General features: G+C 41.8%; 1 protein-coding gene across 1 annotated transcript in view; it reads left to right on the top strand.

Annotated features, from left to right (window-relative positions):
- The window catches only part of Ush2a (usherin), a 641,642-nt gene that overhangs the window by 124,667 nt on the left and 494,385 nt on the right, over positions 1–22,590 (top strand). The window contains exons 13-15 of the mRNA XM_035445085.1: positions 3,982–4,165; positions 19,144–19,307; positions 22,290–22,448. Coding sequence (XP_035300976.1) covers positions 3,982–4,165; positions 19,144–19,307; positions 22,290–22,448 — 507 coding nt within the window. The remainder of the gene's footprint in view (positions 1–3,981; positions 4,166–19,143; positions 19,308–22,289; positions 22,449–22,590) is intronic.

Genomic DNA, 22,590 nt, shown 5'->3' with positions numbered 1-22,590 from the left:
AATGCAAAAGCATTTGCGTGTATCTGATTTAATAAGAGCACTGGTTGCCTTAAATAACAGTGGGAGGAGTGGTGTCTGTCGTGTTTCTACTCCCATGAACACTGGGTCAAAAGTATGGAAAATGCTCTTAGCAGTATTTTCATTAAAAACACCAAAATGAAGGGAAGCGTTAGTAAGTACCCTGATTTGAAACTCACCGCTGTTGGCACTGCATCCAGACACCCTGATTATCCAGCCCTTCCAACACAGATTCCTTCCGTGAGCAGCATCGTGTCCGAGGTTTAAGGTGCAGAGTACAGTCTCCTAATGGCCTATAATGAGTGCTGAGCCAAGCGCTGCCCTCCTTTTCTGAACATGGCCCAGAGGTTAAGTTTGTTTTCTTTCTCCCATTTCAGGACCTTAGCAAAGCCTAGTTGTTCATGGTCCCCAGGAGGGATATTGCTAGGAAATGGGCTCTCGTTTATGCCCAGGACAGGTGCTGTGCTGTGCAAATAGCCACAACAGGAGATGGTACCCTCGGTCTCGCTAATAATGCAGTGCTCTATGGGTTCTGTTAAGCCCTTCCAGGTACAGCATGGTTACGATGTGAGGTCAGCTCTCCTTGAGCTGGAAGACACCTTGTCTTCTCTCTGAGGTTTGTATTGCTCAGAACCGAGAGGTGGCTGAAATAAGAGGGGGGATAGAATGCTTTACGAGGCTGGTTTGTGCCTGCGAACGCTTGGCTCCACATAAAACAAAGAGAGCACGCTGGCCTGATGGCTGTGTTTAAGAAGGCCATATAAAGACATTTGTGAGGGAAAACAATCTCAGAAATATCAGTTAAAATGATACAGATGTAAAGCTCTGGACCATGAAGCTGAGCTAATGGAGTGAGGTCAGGGATGCATTCAGTAGAAAAAGAAATTAAGGTCAGTTATCATTAAGCCACACTCCGGAGTGGAAGTTTAAGCAGGAGGGAAAGGGAAATGTTGTTTTCTATAGTTGGGAGCCATCAAAGGAGAGGTAATGGTCTAGAATTAGGCACATTCAGGTGAGGTGACAAGCAATCGGTGAGCAGGAAGTTCCCTGCGTCATCCTAATTGAACTGCTTAAAAATAGGACAACTAAAATACTGGTGGGACTAACCTTTATAATCAAGCTCTTGAGAATAGGAGCCCTCACTTCACAGCAAAGTCCACCATGGCTGCTTCCTGGAAGCCCCCACAGTGCAGCATCTCGGTGCTTTTGCGCTTTTTCATGCCTTGTTTCATAGTGCTTGTTCTCTGCTTACGTTTCTAATATCTTTTCTGTGCAGTTCCTTACTGTCTAAGATTTGAACTACCCAATCTTACACACCAAAATGCACCCCCGTTCGTATACCCAGACTTAGCTAAGTAGTTATTACTTACTAAAATGATCCTTAATTGACAGAGAATTTTCTGTGACTCATAACTATTGCAATAAGTCCAAATTAATTTTAAGTATCTATGCTAATAGGTAATTTATGGAAATTGGAGAGCCATTAGTCCCTTCATGATGCCATCCTCATGAATTTAAGGAGCCAGTTACCTTCCTTAGCTACCTAAGATAAGACTTTGGGATCTGTGGCTTGAACCACACAGTGAGCCAGGTAGCTGAACAGGTAGCTGATGTGACTACAATCTATTTCTGCAAGTAGATATAAGGATAAATATAGAGAAATAAACCATCTAGTCTGGCTGGTAATTAATCTGAAAATGATGTTGTCTGTGCCATCTGCCTGAGTGTTCTAGATCTTTCAATTTATTCCCTTTTTTCTTGCTGAATACATTTTTTTTTTGCCCGTTTTTGAAGCTATCTAAGACCCAGGCCAAAGAAACCAGGATGATGGCTTCTTTTTACCTAGATCCTCAAGTGTGTGACACTTCCAGTTACTCTCTGCTTTCCCAATAAAACAGACAACACAGGTGGGCCTGGTTTTCTCTTCCTGCTTATCCTCTTCACTAGGACTAATATGACACAAAACCTAATGATCATAACACTTCTATAAATTTCATCTTCTACAACTTTACTCAACAGATGGTTTCTGTGACCCCTCTCCCTTTGTGGTGTGCTTGTGTGTGTGTCTCAGTAGGTATGTGCATGTGTTCGTATACACCTATTTATATCATGCTATGCCAAGAACTGTTATGTTTCACATGTCTGCACTCAGATGTCTAAACCCTTTCTGACTTTGTTACTGCTCTCATCCACCTTTGAGGTCCAGAAGACTTTAAGAACTCCAATGTGATTATGGGTCCCACTTTTTTCTTTTGATATAAGAAAGAAATGTGAATTGCAAAATAAAATGAGAATCTTTAAACTGAGTGTGTGTGTGTGTGTGTGTGTGTGTGTGTGTGTGTGTGTGTACGTGTGTATGTGTGTACGTGTGTACCTGTGTGTTTGTGTGCATATTTTCTAAGTGTAGTACTTGGGGAACTCACTGACTCCTTGTGTGAGTTTTTATATCCTCATCAGTGTTTAGTGAAAGCCTACTATGGGTAGAAGAGGAAATGCCAATTCACTAAGATGATGAAGGTGACATCTGATGAAAATTAGATTAATTATATGTTTCTGGGCACTGGTAGCAAGCAGTAAGATGCAATGAAGCTGTCAGAGGCATGCCTGAATTTGCCTAGAGAAATTTCATGGCGGCATCGAGGAGTCCTGGCTTACAGAGAAATGAACTGAGCAGAGGGGGGTGGGTGGAAGCCATTGCCATGGACAGAGCATCTCCTCTCAGAAAGGCCTTCACGAGTCAAGAAAAGAAACAGCAACTCTGCAGTGCTCCTCTTGGGAGATGACTCTAGAGAGGTAGGCGGGTCTTGACTACAGGGTGGGAAGCCGTGGTTTAGTTTTGATATTTTTCTTGAAGGAAATAGGCATTAAACTACTTTGAAATAGAGGAAAAAGACATTAAAAATCTCCTTTCCGAAAGGTTGTTCAAGCCAGTCAGTCAAGGAGATTGACAAGAGGGTCAGGGCTTGCCATTGGGTAAAATGGCTTCTGGTGTTGGGCAGGCTGTTTTTGAAGCTGGCTTGTGCTATGCATTCTTAGTTCAGCATTTGAGGGGAGTTTTTCAGTCTTCCTAAGCTTCACTTTCTAATCTACATGAAGGATAGAATAGCATCTAATATTCATCTAATGTGTGAATATCCTTCTGTGACACCATCCCGTGGCACATGCTGTGAAAAAGCTGGAAAGCAGAAGATTTAAAATCCTTGGGAGGTACTGGTGGTAGGTCTTGATGTTTAGCAAAATGTAGAGCATGTGTGAGGTAGGCAGTTTAAAGGTTGAGAATTTTAACAATATTCGGTATGATCTATTATATTTGAATTTCAAACATTAATCATTTTGTATTTGTAAATAGTGCATTTTTTTGCTATGAAATCATTGTTAAACTAAATTTTAACTGGGAATCCTGCTTTTTATCTGGCCTTCTTGCTGAATATCTCTCTGGTATATAGGATACACCACTGCCTATTTGGTAACCATTTCAACCTGAGTAGAGGAGGGCAGGTTTTTAGTTGAGAGTTCTTCAAATAGACTTAAATTAGTTTTAATTTGAATTAATTAATTTTAAATGTGAGTGACTCTTTTGCCTCCAATGTATACATGTCCATCATGCAAATACCCGATGCCCAGAGGAGACTTAAGAAGCTCTGAGATCTGCTAGACCTCAAGCTTGAGACAATCGTGAATTGAATGGGAGTGCTTGGGACTGAACCCAGGCCTTCTATAAGAGTAGCAAGCATTGCTAACCACTGAGCAACCTCCCCAGCCTTCTACAGTGTTTTTATGTAGATGACTAAATGGTTGTTTTTAGTTGTAATTGATATACTCATTTAGAAGAGCTCTAACTACTGTTATGGTGAGACCCAGGGGTCCCTTTAGAGTCTTTGGATTTTGAGTGCTATCAAAACACTATCCTTTCTAGAGAAGACTGAACCAGAAGTGAGAACAAAATTTATTTCTTGTTTCTAGGCTTTTACACTTCTCCTGGCCATGCCACTGGCTGCCTGCCATGCTTATGCCACACAGTTGGAGCAATGAGTCATATCTGTAATGGTGTCACTGGGCAATGCCGTTGCCGTGATCCCTCAACCACTGGACAGAGCTGTTACCAGTGTCAAGATGGTTACTTCAGATTTGATCCTGAGACTGGAAGGTAGGTAAATCTTTATACATATGGATAACAAAACACCGATTTCTAACTTTAGTTTTCCTTATCAACAAGAATTTTGGCACTTTTGAAACAATAACTTCTATAAAAATGTTCTCCTGGTGAGTATACTTTTGATTCCTTGATATCTTGCCTACTAAACATAGTGATTATCTGCCATTATGTCCTTCTGAACTTCCTTGATACTCTTCCAATATCATCAAAAACTCTCTTCAATGACCAAGGGATGTCTACACTGTCTTATTTGTTTCTACCGCATGAATACCTGAGAGCGCGTGCGCGCGTGTCTGAGTGTGTGTGTGTGTGTGTGTGTGTGTGTGTGTGTGTGTGTGTGTGTGTGTTTCTTCAGGTAGAAGCCAGAGGTCAACCTTGGGTATTGCTCCAAGGGAGCTGGCCTTTATAATAAAGGTTCTCCAACTGGCTTGAAACTTGCCTTTTATGCTAGACTACACTGGAAACCTTACATGGAACTATAACTTTGTGCCGACATGCCTGTCTTTTGTGTGGGGTTTCTGAGTCTAAAATTCGGTTCTTGATATTTGCATGGCAAGCACTTAATCAATTGAACTACCTCCCTGCCCCAACTTGTTTTTTTAAAAAGAAAGATGTTATTCCCTTCAATCTACCATAATCTCTACCCTTGAATGTTCTTATAATCAAGGCTGTTTTTGGTGGCGTAAAATCCTGCTCTCTCTTTCTTTATTTACACTCATCACACCTCCTACATCAGCTTGTTCCAGGACCCATACCTGCTTACAGAAGAGTGTTCTGTCATTTGTCACTCCACAGGATGTCTGGCTAACACCAGAGTTAAAGTCTCTGGGATAGAACATAGATTGAAATATTAACATCAACTGATGAGGAGTAGAAGGAGACAAACAAGACCACAGAGCCTACAGTATTTGAAGATACTGAGGTCATTTAAAACTTTGAATCTAGTGAAATTGGTAGTTGGTGGAAGGGTGGAATGGAGAAGACAGAGGAGAGGAAAGATCTAGAGGAGTATGGATATAAAGGAAGATGGTTTATAGCAAGTTTTATACAAATTAATTTGAATGTATCTGTATGTCAGCTGACTCTTCTTATATTGACTCAGAGAGAGAGCAAACTTGGTAAAACCACACGTTGTTCTTTGAGAAGAAATCTTTTTCCCTACATCCACAGTGCTTTCAGATTTATTCTTCTGAGTTTCATTCATGGAGTACTTGGAGTATTGCTGTTGTTTGGTTCTGAAGACTTGTGTTTGAAAGACTTGACCCTACCTTGGTGTCTTTGTGACATGGTGGGACTTTAAATAGTAAAGGCCCGGTGGCAGGTAGTCATCCCTTGAGGGAGATGGTGGATCTCCAGTCTCTTCTCTGTCTTTTTCATTTCCTAGACATGGGGTGAGTGTTTTGCTGCCTCACGCTCCCCTGTCATGGTGTGTCATGATGGCGTGTCACCAGTGTGATGTGCCACCATAGGCCCCATAGGCAATGGGAAGTCACCTCTGAAGCCTTGAGCTCCCACAAAACTTTGTCTGTAAGTTGTCTGGGGCATTCACTATAGTTATAAAAAACTAATGCAGATATATATATATATATATATATATATATATATATATATATATATTCTCTCCTTTCATCTCTAATGTCCATCAGTAATTCCAGACTATGAAATTTCCCATTCTTGCTGAAGTTCTTCCGTGTCTAATACTGGCCTACCCTATTGTGCGACCCAAGAGACAAACTGTAATCTGTAAGGTCGAGATATCTTTATTGAGATAAATACCAGCCAAAAGCAAGTCAGAGCGTGCCAGGGGCAGCAGAGCAGTGAGGCCCGAGAGAAGGGGCAGGAGAAGAAGGGGCTTCCATGTGCTCTGCGGTCCCTTAAGAGCCCATGCCTCATCATCCTGACCTCACCTTGACCACGCCTTGACAGGAGTGGTCAGGCACACCTGTAGCCAGCCTCTAACAGGTGTGGCTTACTGTCCCCTACACTATCCTTTCTAAGTCTCAAATCATCCTGATTCCAGAAATGCTGCGCTGTGAGTAGATGCCATTGTTCCAACTCTGTCATCCCAGAATGATCACTTAACCTGTGCTGGTATCCCTACCCAGTCCTATGTTGATCAACTGTGTCCATCTTCATGGTCTTCTGCTTTTAGACCAGGAAAAATCCTATTGTTCTGCTGTCGAGCTCTTTCTCTTCAGTGGGGCTGTAGGTCAGGCCTAGAGGAGATGCTCTTGCTGCTGCCCCAGACTGACTGGACTGAGGGTGAGCTTGTGCTGGCTGGACCCATAGCTTTTCATCTTGCATGTGCTTCTCATCAACCTGGTTTCATGCTTAGTCTTCAGCTTCCTGGTCCCCTCCTTGTACATTATCCAGCCCTCTGCTGTTCAGACGAAATGGCAACAGAAACAGATGACTCCAGATTGTCTCTCCCCCTCCAATCTGTCTTCTTTTTTAAACATTCTTAATTTTTACCTAGTCATAGAAGAAAACAACATTTTAATGGCCTATTTTGAGTGTGATCCATGCCTGAGTTTTTTTTTTTCTTTCTTATATTCTCATCTTCATCTCCCCATCCTCCCTTCTGTTTCTTGCTTTTTCAAATTTTCACTCTAACTTAACAGTGGCTGGCCCCTTTACTGGATAAAACTGCACACAGATATGCCGTCATCTCCTCACTGCTAGCTCCTTCCCATGGCCTTACCCTGCTCTATTAGACCTGGGCATTGTTGTTTGATTTATCACTCCTCTGCTTGCTCATATTTAAGAATATTTCTCTTGCTTCTTCCTATTCATGTCATCCCATCTGTTCCTCATCCGCTGTACTTTGTATACACAATAGCCAAACCCACGTAACACAGACAGTCACGGGCTAACAGACTTGGTTTTTTGCTAGTGTTGGAGTGGAACATATGGTCTTCCATGTGTTAATCAAATGCTCTACCACTGAGTGACATCCTTAGTTCCCTGAAAGACTCTTGGAACTCTTATCTCTATCAAAGACACAAAGACAGAGTATGTAACAAAATAGAATAGATAAACAAAGGTTAAGGGAAGATAAATAGAGAATAGGGTTGCCTTAGAGGGATGAGAGAAGTGTCTGTGATATCTCTTATACATGAGTCAAAAAATAGGATCCAGGAGACCTGTTGAAGGGTGACATGGGTCATCTGAAGTTGTGTGGAGACCAGTGTGCTGATATACAATTTAGACCTAGCTAATCTGAATGGGGACAGGCAGTCTGTCCAAGCTTAGCTAGAGTGCTTGAGGTATCTTTCTGCAATCTAACCCACTTAGAGTTTATGAGGTTGGGGTCTTGTTAGGATAAAAAAGAAGAAAAATGGAGTAAGCTCTCTTAACATCTGTGAAAAGTATCACATGGAAGCCTGAAAAGTCCTAGGTGGAGGAACAGGCAGGATTCCTCTGGGCTGCAAGAGACTAAGAAAGTAGCTGGGATAGAGGCAAACCTTGGGCATCTGGAACCGTTATAAGACAGAATCTCTGGAAGGACAGAGATCATGGGAGGAGGCCAGGAAGGTTTCCCCCAAATGCAAGGTTAACTCCGAACACAAGGGAGACCAAAGACAGCATCCTGAAAGTATGACTCTGACTGTAGGCGAAGCCAGAGAATGCAGCCTGCTGTGGGCTGGGCCAGGCCAGTGAGTAAGGACCTGCTCCTCTTGAGAGTGTGAGAAAAGAGGTCAGCATCAGACAAGAGGGGGGTCCCCTCATTATCATGCCTGAGCTAAAAAACAAACAAGCAAAACAAAAACAAAACCCTGGGAGAAAAGTTTTGTTTTTTTATTTTGCTTTTGTTTTCTTTAATGTCCAATTTGAAGGTTGACCTGATACACAGCACTAGAAATTCTATTTCTCTTGTTACATGATTTTAAAAAGACTTCAGGGTGTTTCATTGTCTCTGGAAGATGAGAGAATCTATAGATGGTTCCTTTTATAACCAGGTTGAAGACAGGATGGGGTCGGTGGGATATATGTATGCACCAGGACATGGGATGCTTTGATCAAAGACAAGAAAAGGGCTGACTCCTGTCTGCTGTTTGTGACTCACCATTTTTAATTGTGTCTTTGGTTTAGTTGTCAGTATTAGTAAAACGATCTCTTCCCTTGGTGTCGAAGACCCTACTTCTCTGAGTGGCTTTCTGCTTTGCTGTCTGCTCCTATGTTACATGCCTCTCCACTGACTCAGATCTGTGTTTTACAACAGCCACCACATTCCCCACCATTGGATCCTGTTGAGTGTGTGGTCACCTCAACCTGTACCCCAGTCGAGTGATCTTAACACTAGTACGAGGCATGCCTCATCCTCTGCACTAAACGGATAAACAGCTTTGTGTGTGTCTCTCTAAATAGATGATGCTCTACTGGGGTGTAGAGCCTTTCATTCTGGACATGATAAGGCATAATCCTTATGCTGACACTAGAAAGAGCTGCAGCAGCTTCTCTACAAAGAATAGAAACAATGAAGCTCCCAGTCCTGGATCACCATGTAACAACACCTGCTGGGCAAACACTAGAATGTGTGCTTCCAACCTCAAGATCCCACGTAGAGGCCGGGCGTTGGTGACACATGCCTTTAATCCCAGCACTCGGGAGGTAGAGGCAGGTGGATCTCTGTGAGTTCGAGACCAGCGTGGTCTACAAGAGCTAGTTCCAGGACAGCCTCCAAAGCCACAGAGAAACCCTGTCTCAGAAAACCAAAAAAAAAAAAAAAAAAAAAAAAAAAAAGAAAGAAAGAAAAAAAAAAAAAAAGAACCCACATAGAAAGCTAAGTGTGATGCTATGGAAGACAGGTATCAGGAGAGTTACTGGAGCTTCATGGCACCAGTCTAGATTCAAGTTTTGAGAGAGGCCCTGTCTCAAGTGAATAGGGTAGAATTGATAGAGCAGGATATCAGATATCCCCACTTGGGCACCTGTTCACACATGCACACATAGGTACACATGCACACATATGCCACACATATGCACTATGGGAACCCTTATATACAGAACAGTTTTGTTTAAAAAAAGAAAGAAAGAAAGAAAGAAAGAAAGAAAGAAAGAAAGAAAGAAAGAAACGACCAGGATAAAGCTTCCCGTGATCCATTTGTGCTTTTTGGGAATCAGTCACTTGGGAAGTTTGTGATGAGAGCTGACCCTCCTGTTTTGCTGATGAATCCTGCCATCTCTCTTCACTTTAACATGGATAGTCATTAGAGAAGAGACCTTCCCTCACACAAGGTCATAGAGGGAAAGTACTTCAAACAGTGACATGAGAATTGCTCCAGCGTGTGTTTGCTCATCAGGGAGAGGGGAACAAATGGACAGTCTCCCTTTTATGATTCCTATTTCTTTTCTGAACAACAGTCTTCGTGGATGGCTCTGCTGACTTCTGCTTGCTGTCACGATACAACACCAACATAATCTGTTTTTAAAATGAAGAGTGGATGGGTTTTATGTGGTGTAAGAAAATTTTATCATGCAACTCTGGTAGTGTATGCCTGTAATCCTCTCACTTGGGGAGACAGAAGCAAGAAAGTCAAGGATGATTAAAATCCAGGCTAACCTCTGCTACATAGTGAGGTCAAGGCCAGCCTGGGCTACATGAAGTCCCATCGCAGAGAAACTAAAAGAAAATATTTTTTTCATTTCTCAAAAAAATAATTACAGGATAGATGTATAAAGATATTCAGTGTAGGAAGTAACTATGTCTTGACATTTAAAAACAAAAAGATAGACAATCATTTGACATCACTTGTGTACCATGTGCACTATGGGTCGTGTTTGCTAGCATAAACGTATTGATTTCCAGCGTCTACAGTGAACTCTGGTGTTGTTAAGGGGGCGTGGAGAAGCACAGTGTGTTTCATGAAGTCCTGTGATTTCCTCATCAGGCACCTGTGGCATTGTCATGGACTCTTTTCCACCCCTCCCTTGTTCCCGTCTCTTTATTGAGAAGAGCAAGGCCTACTGGGGTTGTTCTTGTTGCTTTCCTGGTTTATTTTCATTACTCTTTAAAAATATTTCCCAATGAAGCCTTATCCTCTTTGAGGAGTGGGTGCGGAGTTCGTGGGGAGAAGATGGGGGGAGCAGGAGGAGGGTAGAGTGTGAGAACTGGGATTGGTATGTAAAATGAGAAAAGATTGTTTTAGAATAAAAAAAGATTAAAGAAATAAAAGAATTCACTGTAAAAATAATCTCAAGGGCCAAATAAATAAAATAATATAGTCACTGACCTTAAACTACAGCAATGATAACAGAACCACACAGTCAACCAACCATGGCTTCCTTCGACCAATATGGAAAAGTCTTTGCCTATCTTTAAGCTCATGTTTCATTCTTCAGAGTGTACTGATCAGTCAAACCTGGTCATATTCTTCCAAAAGCTGATCCTGGTGAAAACATTGCTTCATTTATCTATCATACAGGCATCAAGCATGGCTTCACCACCCCTGAAAACAAGGATTCAAGAAAACTGTCAAGGGTAAAAAACAAAAAAAAAGAAAAAAAAGAAAAATCAACAAAGCAAAAAATGTTATCACATTTGTCTAACTCTAAAACAATGAGAAGGGAAAAATAAAAGAGGGCCACATCTGTTTCATCTGTGTCCTGGACGTTTGAGCTTCCTGGTGTCATCCATAAGTAGGCCTGGGAGTGGTCCTTGTTTACCTGAGTTCAGGCATCTTCGGTTTCTCTGGTACCCTCTCCCATTTTTATGTAACTTCTACAATCACAGACCACAATGTTTCTTATTTAATGTTTAAAGCCATCTAGAGTCACTAGTTGAGTTTATCTTGTTTTAATCCTCAAGGAGCCAGTTGTACCCAGCCTGGTACACACTAAAGTGTAATTGTGCTCAGGTGGCAGACAGAGACCCGAGCTTGAGGCTGGTCAGGAATCTGAAAGCTTAGACTTCAAGAGTAGATAGTTTTTTTTCTGCCTTGGGATTTTTTTAGGTTTTACTGCAGAAATTCTCCATGTGAACACAATGTCATAGATTTGGTCTGATAATCTTTATGTATGCCCATCTCCAATGGGTCTCCTTGGGTCTTTGCTCTGAGAACTATACCAGTGACTTTAAATAAAAGTAGAGACCATTCTTGCAAAGAGATCTCGTCTTGGGCAGTGAGGATGTGAACCCTGGTGCTTGTTTTCTCATAGACTCAGGCTTCCTTGTGACTGTTGGACAGTTGGCTGTCATCTGATATAGCAGAAGTGACAGACTCTAACCAGGTTCCCATCTTCCAATTCCAGCCTGGGCTGGACCACAAGGTAGGGGCAGTTTCAGGAAAAGATCACAAAGAAACCTAAGGCTCATGCTGAACACTGCTAATTTTGCCTGCTTGTGTTTTTCAATGGAAGTTATGAGACCACACCTAATTCAGGAGTGAGAAAATAGACTCAGGCTTTAGTGAACAGCAAGACTAAGACAAAGGGATCTTCTTAGAAGGAAAAGTATATAGTGGGATATCTTATGGCCCCTGTCTATTTATTCTACCTTAATATAGATCGTGGAAGGTTCCTAAAGCAATGCCACCTTTTGTATGTTATTAATAGCACTGTGTCCTCTGTGTGACAACCTGGGAATGCTACAGAGCTGAGCATCGGGACATACAGGATCCATCTCTTCTTTCTCAGGTATATTAACTTGCTCCTAGATATAATAAATTACTGCAAATTCAGTGTCTTAAAACAATGAGGATTTATTGCTGTATAATTCCGGAGGTCAGAGGTCCTAAATTAGTTTCAGTGGACTAAAATCATGGTGTCGAGGGGCCACCTGTGTTTCTTCTGGAAACTCCAGGATAAAATCCATTGTCTTGATCTGGATGCCCCCTATAGTCTACCTGCATTCTTTAATGGGCAAGGAGAAATTGTGTTTGTTGTGTGTGTGTGTGGGGGGGGCATTCATATTCCTGTGTGTGTACATGGGGTTAAGGGCAGAGATGGGCACTGGGTACTTTGCTCAGTGTCTTCCTACCTAGAATTTTGAGACAGAATCTCTCACTGAACCTGAAAATCATCAGTTAGGCTTGACTAGTTGGCCAGATATCTCTTGTACTCCTTGGCTCTCTGACTCTCTGGCACTGGGCTTGTGTGCTTATGTTGCCATAACCAGCTGTTACACAGGTACCAGGACCGAGCACAGGTCCTTACGCTCACACAATAAGCACCTACCAATGGAGTCATTTCTCCAGTTCACCCACTCACACCCCAATTTTTTAGACAGGGTTTCTCACTGGAACTTCCTGTTTAGGCTAGGCTGTCTGGCCAGTGAACCCCAGATATCTGTTTCCATATCCCCAATGCTGTGATTGTGCTGTTTTTTTCATTGTTGGCTATAATGTGTCTTCTGGGGATTGGACATAAGCTCTCTTGCTTGCTCACAAGGCAAGCTCTTGAAGAAACCATGTCTGGTTTCCTGATCCCTTGCACTCTGTGACTCACAGTTCCTTCCTTCACCTGGAGAGGCAGCAGAGTAACATTTTCTACCTTCTCTGAGCTTGACCTCTCTCCTCACACTTTTTTTCCTTTTTGTCTCACCCACACCATCCTGCCTTCCTTTTATAAAGACCTATGTGATCACATTGAATAATCTTGGATAACCCAGGGTCAGAATAGCATCTGAAGATCTTTAGCCATATTTGCCGATTCATTTTACCAAGTAAGGAAACATATTTTCAGTTCTACCAGTTTGGACTTAGACATTTTGAGGGACTATACTTTAACCTGGGCTAAAAGTCAGCCTTCTGGAACTTGGGGCTCAAATGTGATCTGATTCCCATTTCTAGTTGGAGCCCAATACTGCTCATTATTTGTACATCATTCCATAGCTACTTTCTACAGACTGCAGTGGAATTGAGCTGCAGTGGGGAACACGGTGTTCACAGAACCTGGAGTCTTTATTGCCTTGTCCTCTGTAGGTAAATACTACAAAACCTGTAAGGAGAGAGACTGTCCCACTCTGTCCCACTAAGCATCTTAGAATTGCAGCAGCATGCGGCAAGGAAGAACTTTAAGAGAAATGAAGATTTTCTTACTCACCCCTCCCCATCAGAACACCTGGTAAATGGCCCCTCAACTTCTGCTCCTATTTATGGAATTTAAAAGATCCACTGTCTGGGGCAGGAGCACATCAGGCACTGTAATTCCAAGTCAGAGTTATGGTCTTCACATTGAAAAACAAGTTTCCTCCCTGTGGCTTCCTGTTTTATTCCTTCAGCTTCTGTAGCCACAGAGAAGAGACGCAATCTCTCTTCTACCTGGAAGCACTCCACATCTCAAGCACCTGAGCAGTGACATGGAGTGTCAGCAAAGGAGACACTGGCCTCAGGTCCAGAAGATGCTTAGCGAGCTTAGCTCTCCTGTAGGTGGCTGGAATGTTTCCTCTCAGGCATCGTTGCATGCGTGCAAGGGTGTTGGTAGCATGGCCTGTTTAACGAGTTCCTGGTTTCGGGCCTGGAGATTTTCTGTGTCTAGTTCTTGAACTGTTCACTTTCTCAGGTCAGATGCCAGTGATGTCACTCGCTCTTTACTAATCCATGTAAATATGACTTTGCGCTCACACTGACTCAGTGGCCTCACCCCATACCCTCACACCGTAGATCTAACTGAAGCCCCAGGAGAGCACTGATTTTTCATTGTGACAAAGAAGAACCAAGAAGCTTGCTGTGGGACAACTCGATGGCCAGATCCACACCACAAAGGTTAAAGTGTTAGCCTAGGGAAAGCCATACTGCTACAGAGGGCCCTCCAGTCCCCACAGAATCCTGCATTACAAGTCAGCTGAGAACTCTGCTGCTCAGAAATACAGCTGAGGTCAGCCCTGACAGGGAAGCTACTTCCTCAGAAGTCACCCAATTACATACGCCAAACTAGTGAGGCACAAAAAAAGCTGACGTGTGTTTGCATTCAATATACTTTGATCTGGTTCTGCTGCCCCACCCTGAGCCTGCATCTCTCCTGGTGTTTCATTCAGTAAAACTTCAACCACTCAACAGTGTGTATGCCTCTGACTGTGTGTGTGTGTGCATCCTGCCTGTGTGTGACCACTCAGCAGTGTGTGTGTGCATCCTGCCTGTGTGTGACCACTCAGCAGTGTGTGTGTGCATCCTGCCTGTGTGTGACCACTCAGCAGTGTGTATGCATCCTGACTGTGTGTGACCACTCAGCAGTGTGTGTGCCTCTGACTGTGTGTGACCACTAAGCATTGTGTGTGTGCATCCTGCCTGTGTGTGACCACTCAGCAGTGTGTATGCCTCTGACTGTGTGTGACCACACAGCAGTGTGTATGCATCCTGACTGTGCTGGAACTGATGCTGGTATATTCTTATTGCAGCTCACTCATCAAGAAATTGTCCATCAGACTTGTAGACAGGTCAGTCTGATGGGGCATTTTCTCAATTATGTTTCTTCCTTCCAAATGATCCAAGCTTATGTCAAGTTGTTCAAAAAACAACAATGACATTGTACAAGCATTCAGACCCAAGTACTAATCCCCCTGCACTCATATCAAGGGCTAAAACTGGGGGCAGAAGGCTGTAATTGTTGCAACATTGTGAGCAGAGATAGGTGGATCCTGAGAGCCCCCTAGCCAGCCAGCCAGGAAGAATTGATGAGCTCTGGTTCAGTTGGAAGCCCTGTCTCAAAGGCAGACAGTGCTATCTTGAATTGACATGTTCCCCAGACTTCAGCAAGCACATACATGCACTTCCACAATCATACATATTTACATTAATGTCTCCCACTCTCTCTTCATCTCCCTCTCTTTCTTCTTCTCTCTCCCTCACACACATGCTATCTACACAGCCTAAGGTGTTTTGTGCCATATATCAAATGTGCCTGTACTCTGACAGTGACCTATCTGTGGGATGTGGGGTTTGCTTTCACTGGAGGCATTCTGTCAGCACACAATATTTTAGATTTTGCACCATTTCAGTCTTTGCATTCTCAGCTTGGTAAGGGTCAGTGGGTGCTCTCCCCAGGCCCCGCCCATGGCGGTTGTTCATGCTCGGCTGCACCCTGACCTACACACATCCTTAGTGTTGGCTTCTTTTGTCTTTCACAGTAGCCTGTGCACTCCTTGAGGACAGGGCATCTCATAACACTCTTCTTTACATCTTCAATATGGATTGCCATCCAGGAACCTAACTGGATCTCAGTGAATGGTATTTATGTCCCTCCTTAGCTGAGTCACTTTCAGGTTTATGTGAGCTGAGATCCTAGCTGAAGGGGTGACCTGTCCCTCTTTGTTCCTCCAAATGAACTTTCTAGCAATATCATGAGTACAGAAACACACTGTCTTTGTCATAAGTTAGGTTTTTTATCAATAATAGTAATGAGGATGACTTTTGTGCTGTTTGTATAACTAGAAGAAACTCCCAGGAAAGCATATTGTAGGCGATTTGTCATTTAAGAGACAGAAGCCAATTATCCCCTCAGTGTACCTGGTAAATACTCATTTGCAGGGGGTGGGGGGGTGGGCAGCATCAGTATGCTGGCAAGGATGAGCAGAGTCTCCCTCCTGTTTTGTTTATCATAATGAACTGGTCAATAAACATCACAAATTGTTTATCTATATAAATCTTGACAGATTACTCTTTATGAAATCCATTTAGCAACTGAGGTTTTCCCATAAGGATGAAAAATGAAGATTTTAAACAGATTGCGGGACCAGCTTGGGCTGTGCCAGGAGAGTTTGTGCAATAAAGGTTTCTTTATATTAATATTACGAAAACCATTTATCCTGGCAAAATCAATATCACAATTCATCTTAGTTTGTTGCCTCTCTTTGAAGCCTAAGATGTCTTCTCCTTTATTGTGTCTAATTTTGTTTTAATAAATGAGAATTATATTTCATTTGGTTGGTACTCCAAGGAGGGGCATCTGAGAAAACGACTCTCGAACTTGTGGCTTATGAGCTAAACAGTCCTCAAATGTTTGAAATTGTGTTTGAGTGGCTGAGAAATTTATAGGAATCGTTTCATTTAAGCCTTAATTACAGTATTATCCCCTGTGTCCTTTGCACTGGTAGCAAACTGTAATATTCTAGAAAATCCACCCTGATGAACTTCACTTAAGGAAAAGTCTCCCCAACTGAAACTAAGCAGTTATAATAAGTCGGATGTATTCGATACAACAGCGGCTGGGAGAAGAGACAATAAAACCAGAAATAGACTCATTTAATTACTCAAAACATTGCTTGCTTTCCTAAGAAGTGATTTATTTATTCCATTTGGATTCAGAACATAATATCCCGCGGATATTGACATAGCTGACTCTGAGCTGTGTGGGTAGCAGTTGGTTGGAAGGAAATAGAGCTTCATCAAGGGATGGAATTCTGTCACACACTGCAAGCCATTCCTCTAAATGCACTGTATGTAAAGTAAGTGTGATTGTCTCATGAGTGAATGGCAATAAAAACTGAAACACTCAAGAGGCACTTACTCATGAGTGATATATATATATATATATATATATATATATATATAGAGAGAGAGAGAGAGAGAGAGAGAGAGAGAGAGAGAAGACTGCCTCTTACTATTCAGGCTCACTAATACTATATTAAAAGCTTACAAACAATATTCTGTTAGTGATAGTACATAATAAAATTAAGAACAAATCAGCAATTTCATTGCTGCTATAATTCCATTTTAATTCCAATGAGTAATTTTCCTCATCTCTAATAACTTGCCTGAAAAATATCTATTGCAGATGAAATTCTAGTGCAATGTATCCAGATGAAGACTGTCAGGGTTGTTTGCAGGTGAGGGAAGTCCTTTTATCAGGACCATAAAGAGGACAACTATGGCACTGTCACTTTCAGGAGAAACCGTACTTTATTCCCAAAGGCAGATTCCTCCATCAAACAAATTTTCAGCTTATTTTGCAGCTTTAGCTTTTATCGGCTTTTTTAAGGGTGTTGAATGATTACCCAAGAGATCACACCATAAAATTTGCAGTAGGGTGAAGCCACGATGTCTACCGGTTTCTCTAGAGAATAAACAGGAGGATCTATTTGGTGTTGTTTTTGATGTAAGTCCCTGCTTAAGTGGTCTTAGTGGGTCATTTTTTTTACATCCCTAATCTTTCTAGTGCCCAGACTGCTTAGTCTAATGAAATGCCATGGGGAGAGCATGCATGAGAATAATTTACCCTGAGGAGAAAGGTTTCCATGTCTATCACCACTGAGGAGTTAGTACTGCCAACATTACATTTGACTTTAGGTCTAAGAACTTGTAGAGCTTGTATATTACAGTGAACATGCCCCATTACCAGGGTAACTATTTTCTCCAATCTTATCTGGATAAATGAGTGTTAATCCTCCTTGTCACATAGACAAAATCTGGAATCTCTTGCGAACTGGGCCTAAGGTGATTGTGTTGAGATGGGAAAATCGTACCCACTGTGGGTGGCACCTTTCCCTGTCTGGGGTTCTGGATGTACAGTGGAGAAAGGGAACTGGGCTGCAGCAGGCATCTACTTTCTGGAAGTGCCTGTGGTGTGAGCTCCTTCTCCCTGTTCCTCTGCCTTGACTTCACAACCATGATGGAGTATCCCCTCCAACTGTGGGCCAGAGTCAACCCTTTCTTTCTTTCTTTCTTCCTTCCTTCCTTCCTTCCTTCCTTCCTTCCTTCCTTCCTTCCTTCCTTCCTTCCTTTCTTTCTCTCTCTCTCTCTCTCTCTCTCTCTCCTTCCTTCCTTCCTTCCTTCCTTTCCTTCTTTCCTTTTTTCTTTCTTTCATTCTTTCTTTCTTATTTTTGGTTTTTCGAGACAGGGTTTCTCTGTGGCTTTGGAGGCTGTCCTGGAACTAGCTCTTGTAGACCAGGCTGGTCTTAAACTCACAGAGATCTGTCAGCCTCTGCCTTCCCAAGTGCTGGGATTAAAGGCGTGTGCCACCACTGCCCAGCATAACCATTTATCTTTTAAGTAGCTTTTATCAGGATATTTTATCTCAGAAACAAAAAAAAAAAATTGTAACTGATATAGTCCACAAAACATAAATATAACTTATATTAAGCATTAACACTATTTACAACCTATCTGATTGTGTCAGCAAATTTTAATCTTTATGGAATGAACTCTAGAATTTGAAGAGTTTTAGGGAGAGCTGTGACTTGTTTTTGGATTCTATATTGCAACTAGATATCTAAATAAAAATAATATTGTAATACCCAATTTAAACATTTAGCTTACAATAGAACTTCTGTTGTAAGAAAACACAGTTTTCGTTTTATTACCTAGATGGTATTGAGGCTGATTGTGACGATGCACCATGGCATGTAAAAGCATTTCTGGGAGTTACTGAGAGAAAGACTCATGTAGTCCAGGCTGGTAATGGACTCGCTCTGCAACTGGGAACTCCTGGATCTCCTCCCTCTGACTCTCACAGTCTGAGATTGCAGGACTTCACCACCATGTCTGACTGTGTGTGTGGGTGGGTGTGGGTGTGGGTGTGGGTGCGTGCGCGTGAGCGCACACGCACAAAGGTCATTGTTGGACAGCTTTTGAGGTCACTCCCTTACTGTCTGAGATCAGGTCTCTGGGTTCACTGATTAGTCTAGACTTCCTGGGCATCAAGCTCCAGGACCTTTGTGTATCCATTGCTGAGTGCTGAGTCACAGGCACTTGCCACCCAGCTGGTTTTCACATGGGTGCCGATGGATAATCCAAGCTCAGGTTCTCATTCTTGCTCAGCAAGTGTTTTACCTACTGAGCCATCTCCCTGGGCCTCCTTTTGAGGCCCATTAATCCATTAAGAAAGAGAAATCTTTGCACGGATTTAAGCATGAGCAGCATTTTGATAAAGATCTGTTCTGTCTTGCTTCATCTTGCGTTTGTGCAGCTCAAGCATCCTTTTCAGTACGTCGGCAAATGCAAGCTGTCTTCAACCCAATGTTACCAGTAGGTATGACATACACTATGAGTTATTAATATGAGCAGTCTTCCCTTGATGTTTTGTCTTGTTTTCAGATGCCAGCCTTGTCATTGTCATCTAGCAGGAGCCTTGAATGAAACTTGTGATGTTGTCACAGGCCAGTGTTTCTGCAAACAGTTTGTCACTGGCTCAAAGTGTGACATGTGTGTTCCTGGTGCCAGCCACTTGGATGCCAACAATCTACTAGGCTGCAGCAAAAGTAAGTCCATTCTAGTTCAGTGCTGGCATGTGATTAACCAGGACCTGAGAAGGGGGTCTCAATGCTTTCCTCCATTTAAAACGCCCCTTAAAAAGTCTTAGGCACAGTCTGCAGAATTAAACTAAAGCATATTTGTTAATCACATTAAGTGAAATCTGTGTGCTTTTCCTTGATTAAATAATTGAAATTTCTGGAATGATTATGCTGGTAATAAAACACTGACAGTGGACTGTTGTAATGAAATCACTCAAAGAAGAAGCCATTTTCCTGTTTTCCCCAGAAGAGGAGATTTTTCCAGAATGTTGACCTATGCTGTTAAAATCATCATGTTACTATTTAAACAAAAACAGTCGCTCTAGCTCACAAATGTATTTCCATGTGATTTACCATAACAAATAGAAGATTTGTTATTTATTGCAAGTTTCATATACCATGCTTAAACTTTTATGAACACTAATCTATTGTTGTTTATTAATATTATAATTTTATAGTTATTATTTGCACACTATACTGAGTCCTGTAATTGATATTCTGTTCTTGCTACTTTCTACTTCATTAGTCATGAGTCTGCATCCCACATTTATAATTTTATTTATTTTACCCAAATGTGGTATTTTAGTGTCTTCTGACATTGCACCACTCTACAGTGCCCCAAGTTGACCGCTGAAGGTTACCTGCAGTCTTCAGTTTATAATTATGGAAGGTGTTTCTATGTTGACTCTAAGAGCATGTATCCATACTTTACCTCAGATTCCTAAAAGACAGCTCCTGGACATGAGATAAAGAGCCCTCTGCAGCATACTGTTCTGTGCATTTTCTCCTCATAGGACTGTGGCTCTGTCATGAGTCAGAATGGTGGGAAAGTTCCAGCATCCTGATGTCACAGCTGGTCAGGCTGTCTGGCAAAACAGCATACCTGGAAGCCCACTCTCTACGTTTAAGGGAGGTGGGGAAGGAGAAAGAAAGGGGGAAGACAGGGAGAGAGCAGGGGATAATGGAATCCACAACTTGCTTTATATGTTAACAACAGCTATTGGGGACAGCAAACTTCACAAGAATGGGAGAGGACAGATAGACATTAGTATGGTATCTGTTATGGAAACTGTGAGCTGCTTCTGGCTGTTGTTTGTCTGTGTGTAACAGGTGTCAAAATGTTTTCCTGGAAATCCCAAAGTAGCTCACAGTGTCCCTCCACACAGGCTATAAGCACGGGGATTATCACCATGATTGCATTTCCTATTTCCTGGAAACATACTGATGCTAGATTACCAATGCCATCAGTGATTAGTGGGGAGAGGGACGGGAAGTCCCTGGTGTGATCCTGAGGTATAACTTCCAAATTACAATGGATTGCATATAATGAAAGCAGTGATGCCCTCTCTGGCTTCTTGCTTCTCTGCTGGCCAAGTCACGACTTTTCTGTGACTTAATTTCATCCTTTCAAGTCTGCTCACCTCCCTAGGTCAGAGAGACAGAAGGAAATTGGGGATTAAATAGTTGCTTTATATTGCTTCCTAGTGAATCATAGCTTTCCTAAACTTCTATGTATGAACGTCAACAAAACTGTGTGTGTGTGTGTGTATGTGTGTGTGTGTGCCCGTGTGCAAGCATGTGTGTGTATGCAAATGCATATAATATATTCACTTTTTAGCCATTCATAGCTCAGTTGCATTTAAGAATATTAACTTGAAAACAAAATCAAGAGAAATCTTCATTCATGACTGTATGAAAATAAGACATTTAGGAATTCTGTTAACAAAAGAGATTAGAGACCAATATGCTGTTACCTGCAAGTGTTTGGCTATGACCATACCCTGAGTTGCTATACCTTTTAGAAGACAATATAATATGTTACATGTACTTTGAATGCAATTAAGACTTTTACCTTGAGATCCTGAGAGGATCATGAGATGGCTTCAGACATTTTGTATAAAGTGTCTAACTATTTTAATGGCTTCATTTCTTTGCATGATTTTTGAAAATACCTCCTGACAAAAGGATTTTGGTTCTAAAAGTCAGTCGTGTAACTGTGTGGACCCATGCCATCTCATTTAGTGTCAAGTTCAACGAGGTCACCTCTCTCAAAGTGGGTGGAACTTGAACCTTGAAAGTTGTTTTCTCAGATTTCTTTTTCTCTCCTCTCTCTTTTCTGTGTATTCTGGGGAGATAACAAAGCTCACACTCAAAAATAGGAAGAGGCCTCTAGAAGACAGAGAAATTGGTGGTGACAAAGGATAGGGTTTCCAGAGTCAACTTTTGTGTTCTGATTTGCAGGATGCTAAGCAATCTAAACGTTAGAGCACCCTTCACAAAGTATTGGTCTAGTTGCACACAGATTCACGGATTCACATTTTTACAATGTTTGGATTTTGGTTTTGATTTTGGTTTTTTTGTTTGTTTGTTTGTTCGTTTTGGTTTTTGGAGACAAGTTTTCTCTGTGTTTGGAGACAGCTCTGGCTGTCTTGGAACTTGCTTTGTAGACCATGCTGGGCTTGAACTCACAACAATGTTTAGATTTCTGACAGTCATATCTATTTATATCAGCAAATATTAGTCCTTGAAATTATGTCCTCTGCAGTAAAGTAAGACTTTGTATTTAGGAGAAGTATACCATTTAAATATCAAATTTAAAGAGAATCTGTCAATTTTTAAATTCAGTGGAAAAATAAATGTTATGTATCTGTGCGATTTTTTTTTTAAACTAAGGTGCAGAAATGCTTGGATACCCTGTGGTTTTCCCCTAACCATATTTATGTCAGCCTCTCTGACCTACACATGCATCTTATGCTTGTAGATAAAATGCTTTGTCTTAGAGAATTGGTGATGCATACCCTTTGTTTATTAGTGTCTTGGTAAACCACATGTCTTCTTGATAAAGTGACCCTGAATCAGAAGGACCTCTTTGCTGGGCATCTTACTTCAGTTTCCTGGTGTGTTTATTGATTGCTTTTGTTAATATATGCTCTCTCCATTGAAATTTAGCTCCATTACAGCAACCTCCACCCAGAGGATGGGTTCAGAGTTCTTACTCCATCAATCTCTCCTGGAGTCCACCTGTTTTTCCCAATGCCCACTGGCTGTCTTACACTCTCCTCAGGGATGGTTCAGAAATCTACACAACTGAAGATCAACTCCCATACCGTGAGTTCTAGGATTGGGTAATAGGATTGTGGTGTTCTTAGAATGCATGAGTTAAATTCTCTGACATTAAGGACAAATGCCATAATTCTCTTTGTGAGCAAAAAGCATATCATGCAGAGAGAATTATAAATCTCATTAGGGA

The sequence above is a fragment of the Cricetulus griseus genome, chromosome 5 (genome assembly GCF_003668045.3).
Source record: "Cricetulus griseus strain 17A/GY chromosome 5, alternate assembly CriGri-PICRH-1.0, whole genome shotgun sequence".
Lineage (NCBI taxonomy): Eukaryota > Metazoa > Chordata > Mammalia > Rodentia > Cricetidae > Cricetulus > Cricetulus griseus.
This window is presented reverse-complemented; position numbering and strand designations above follow the sequence as displayed.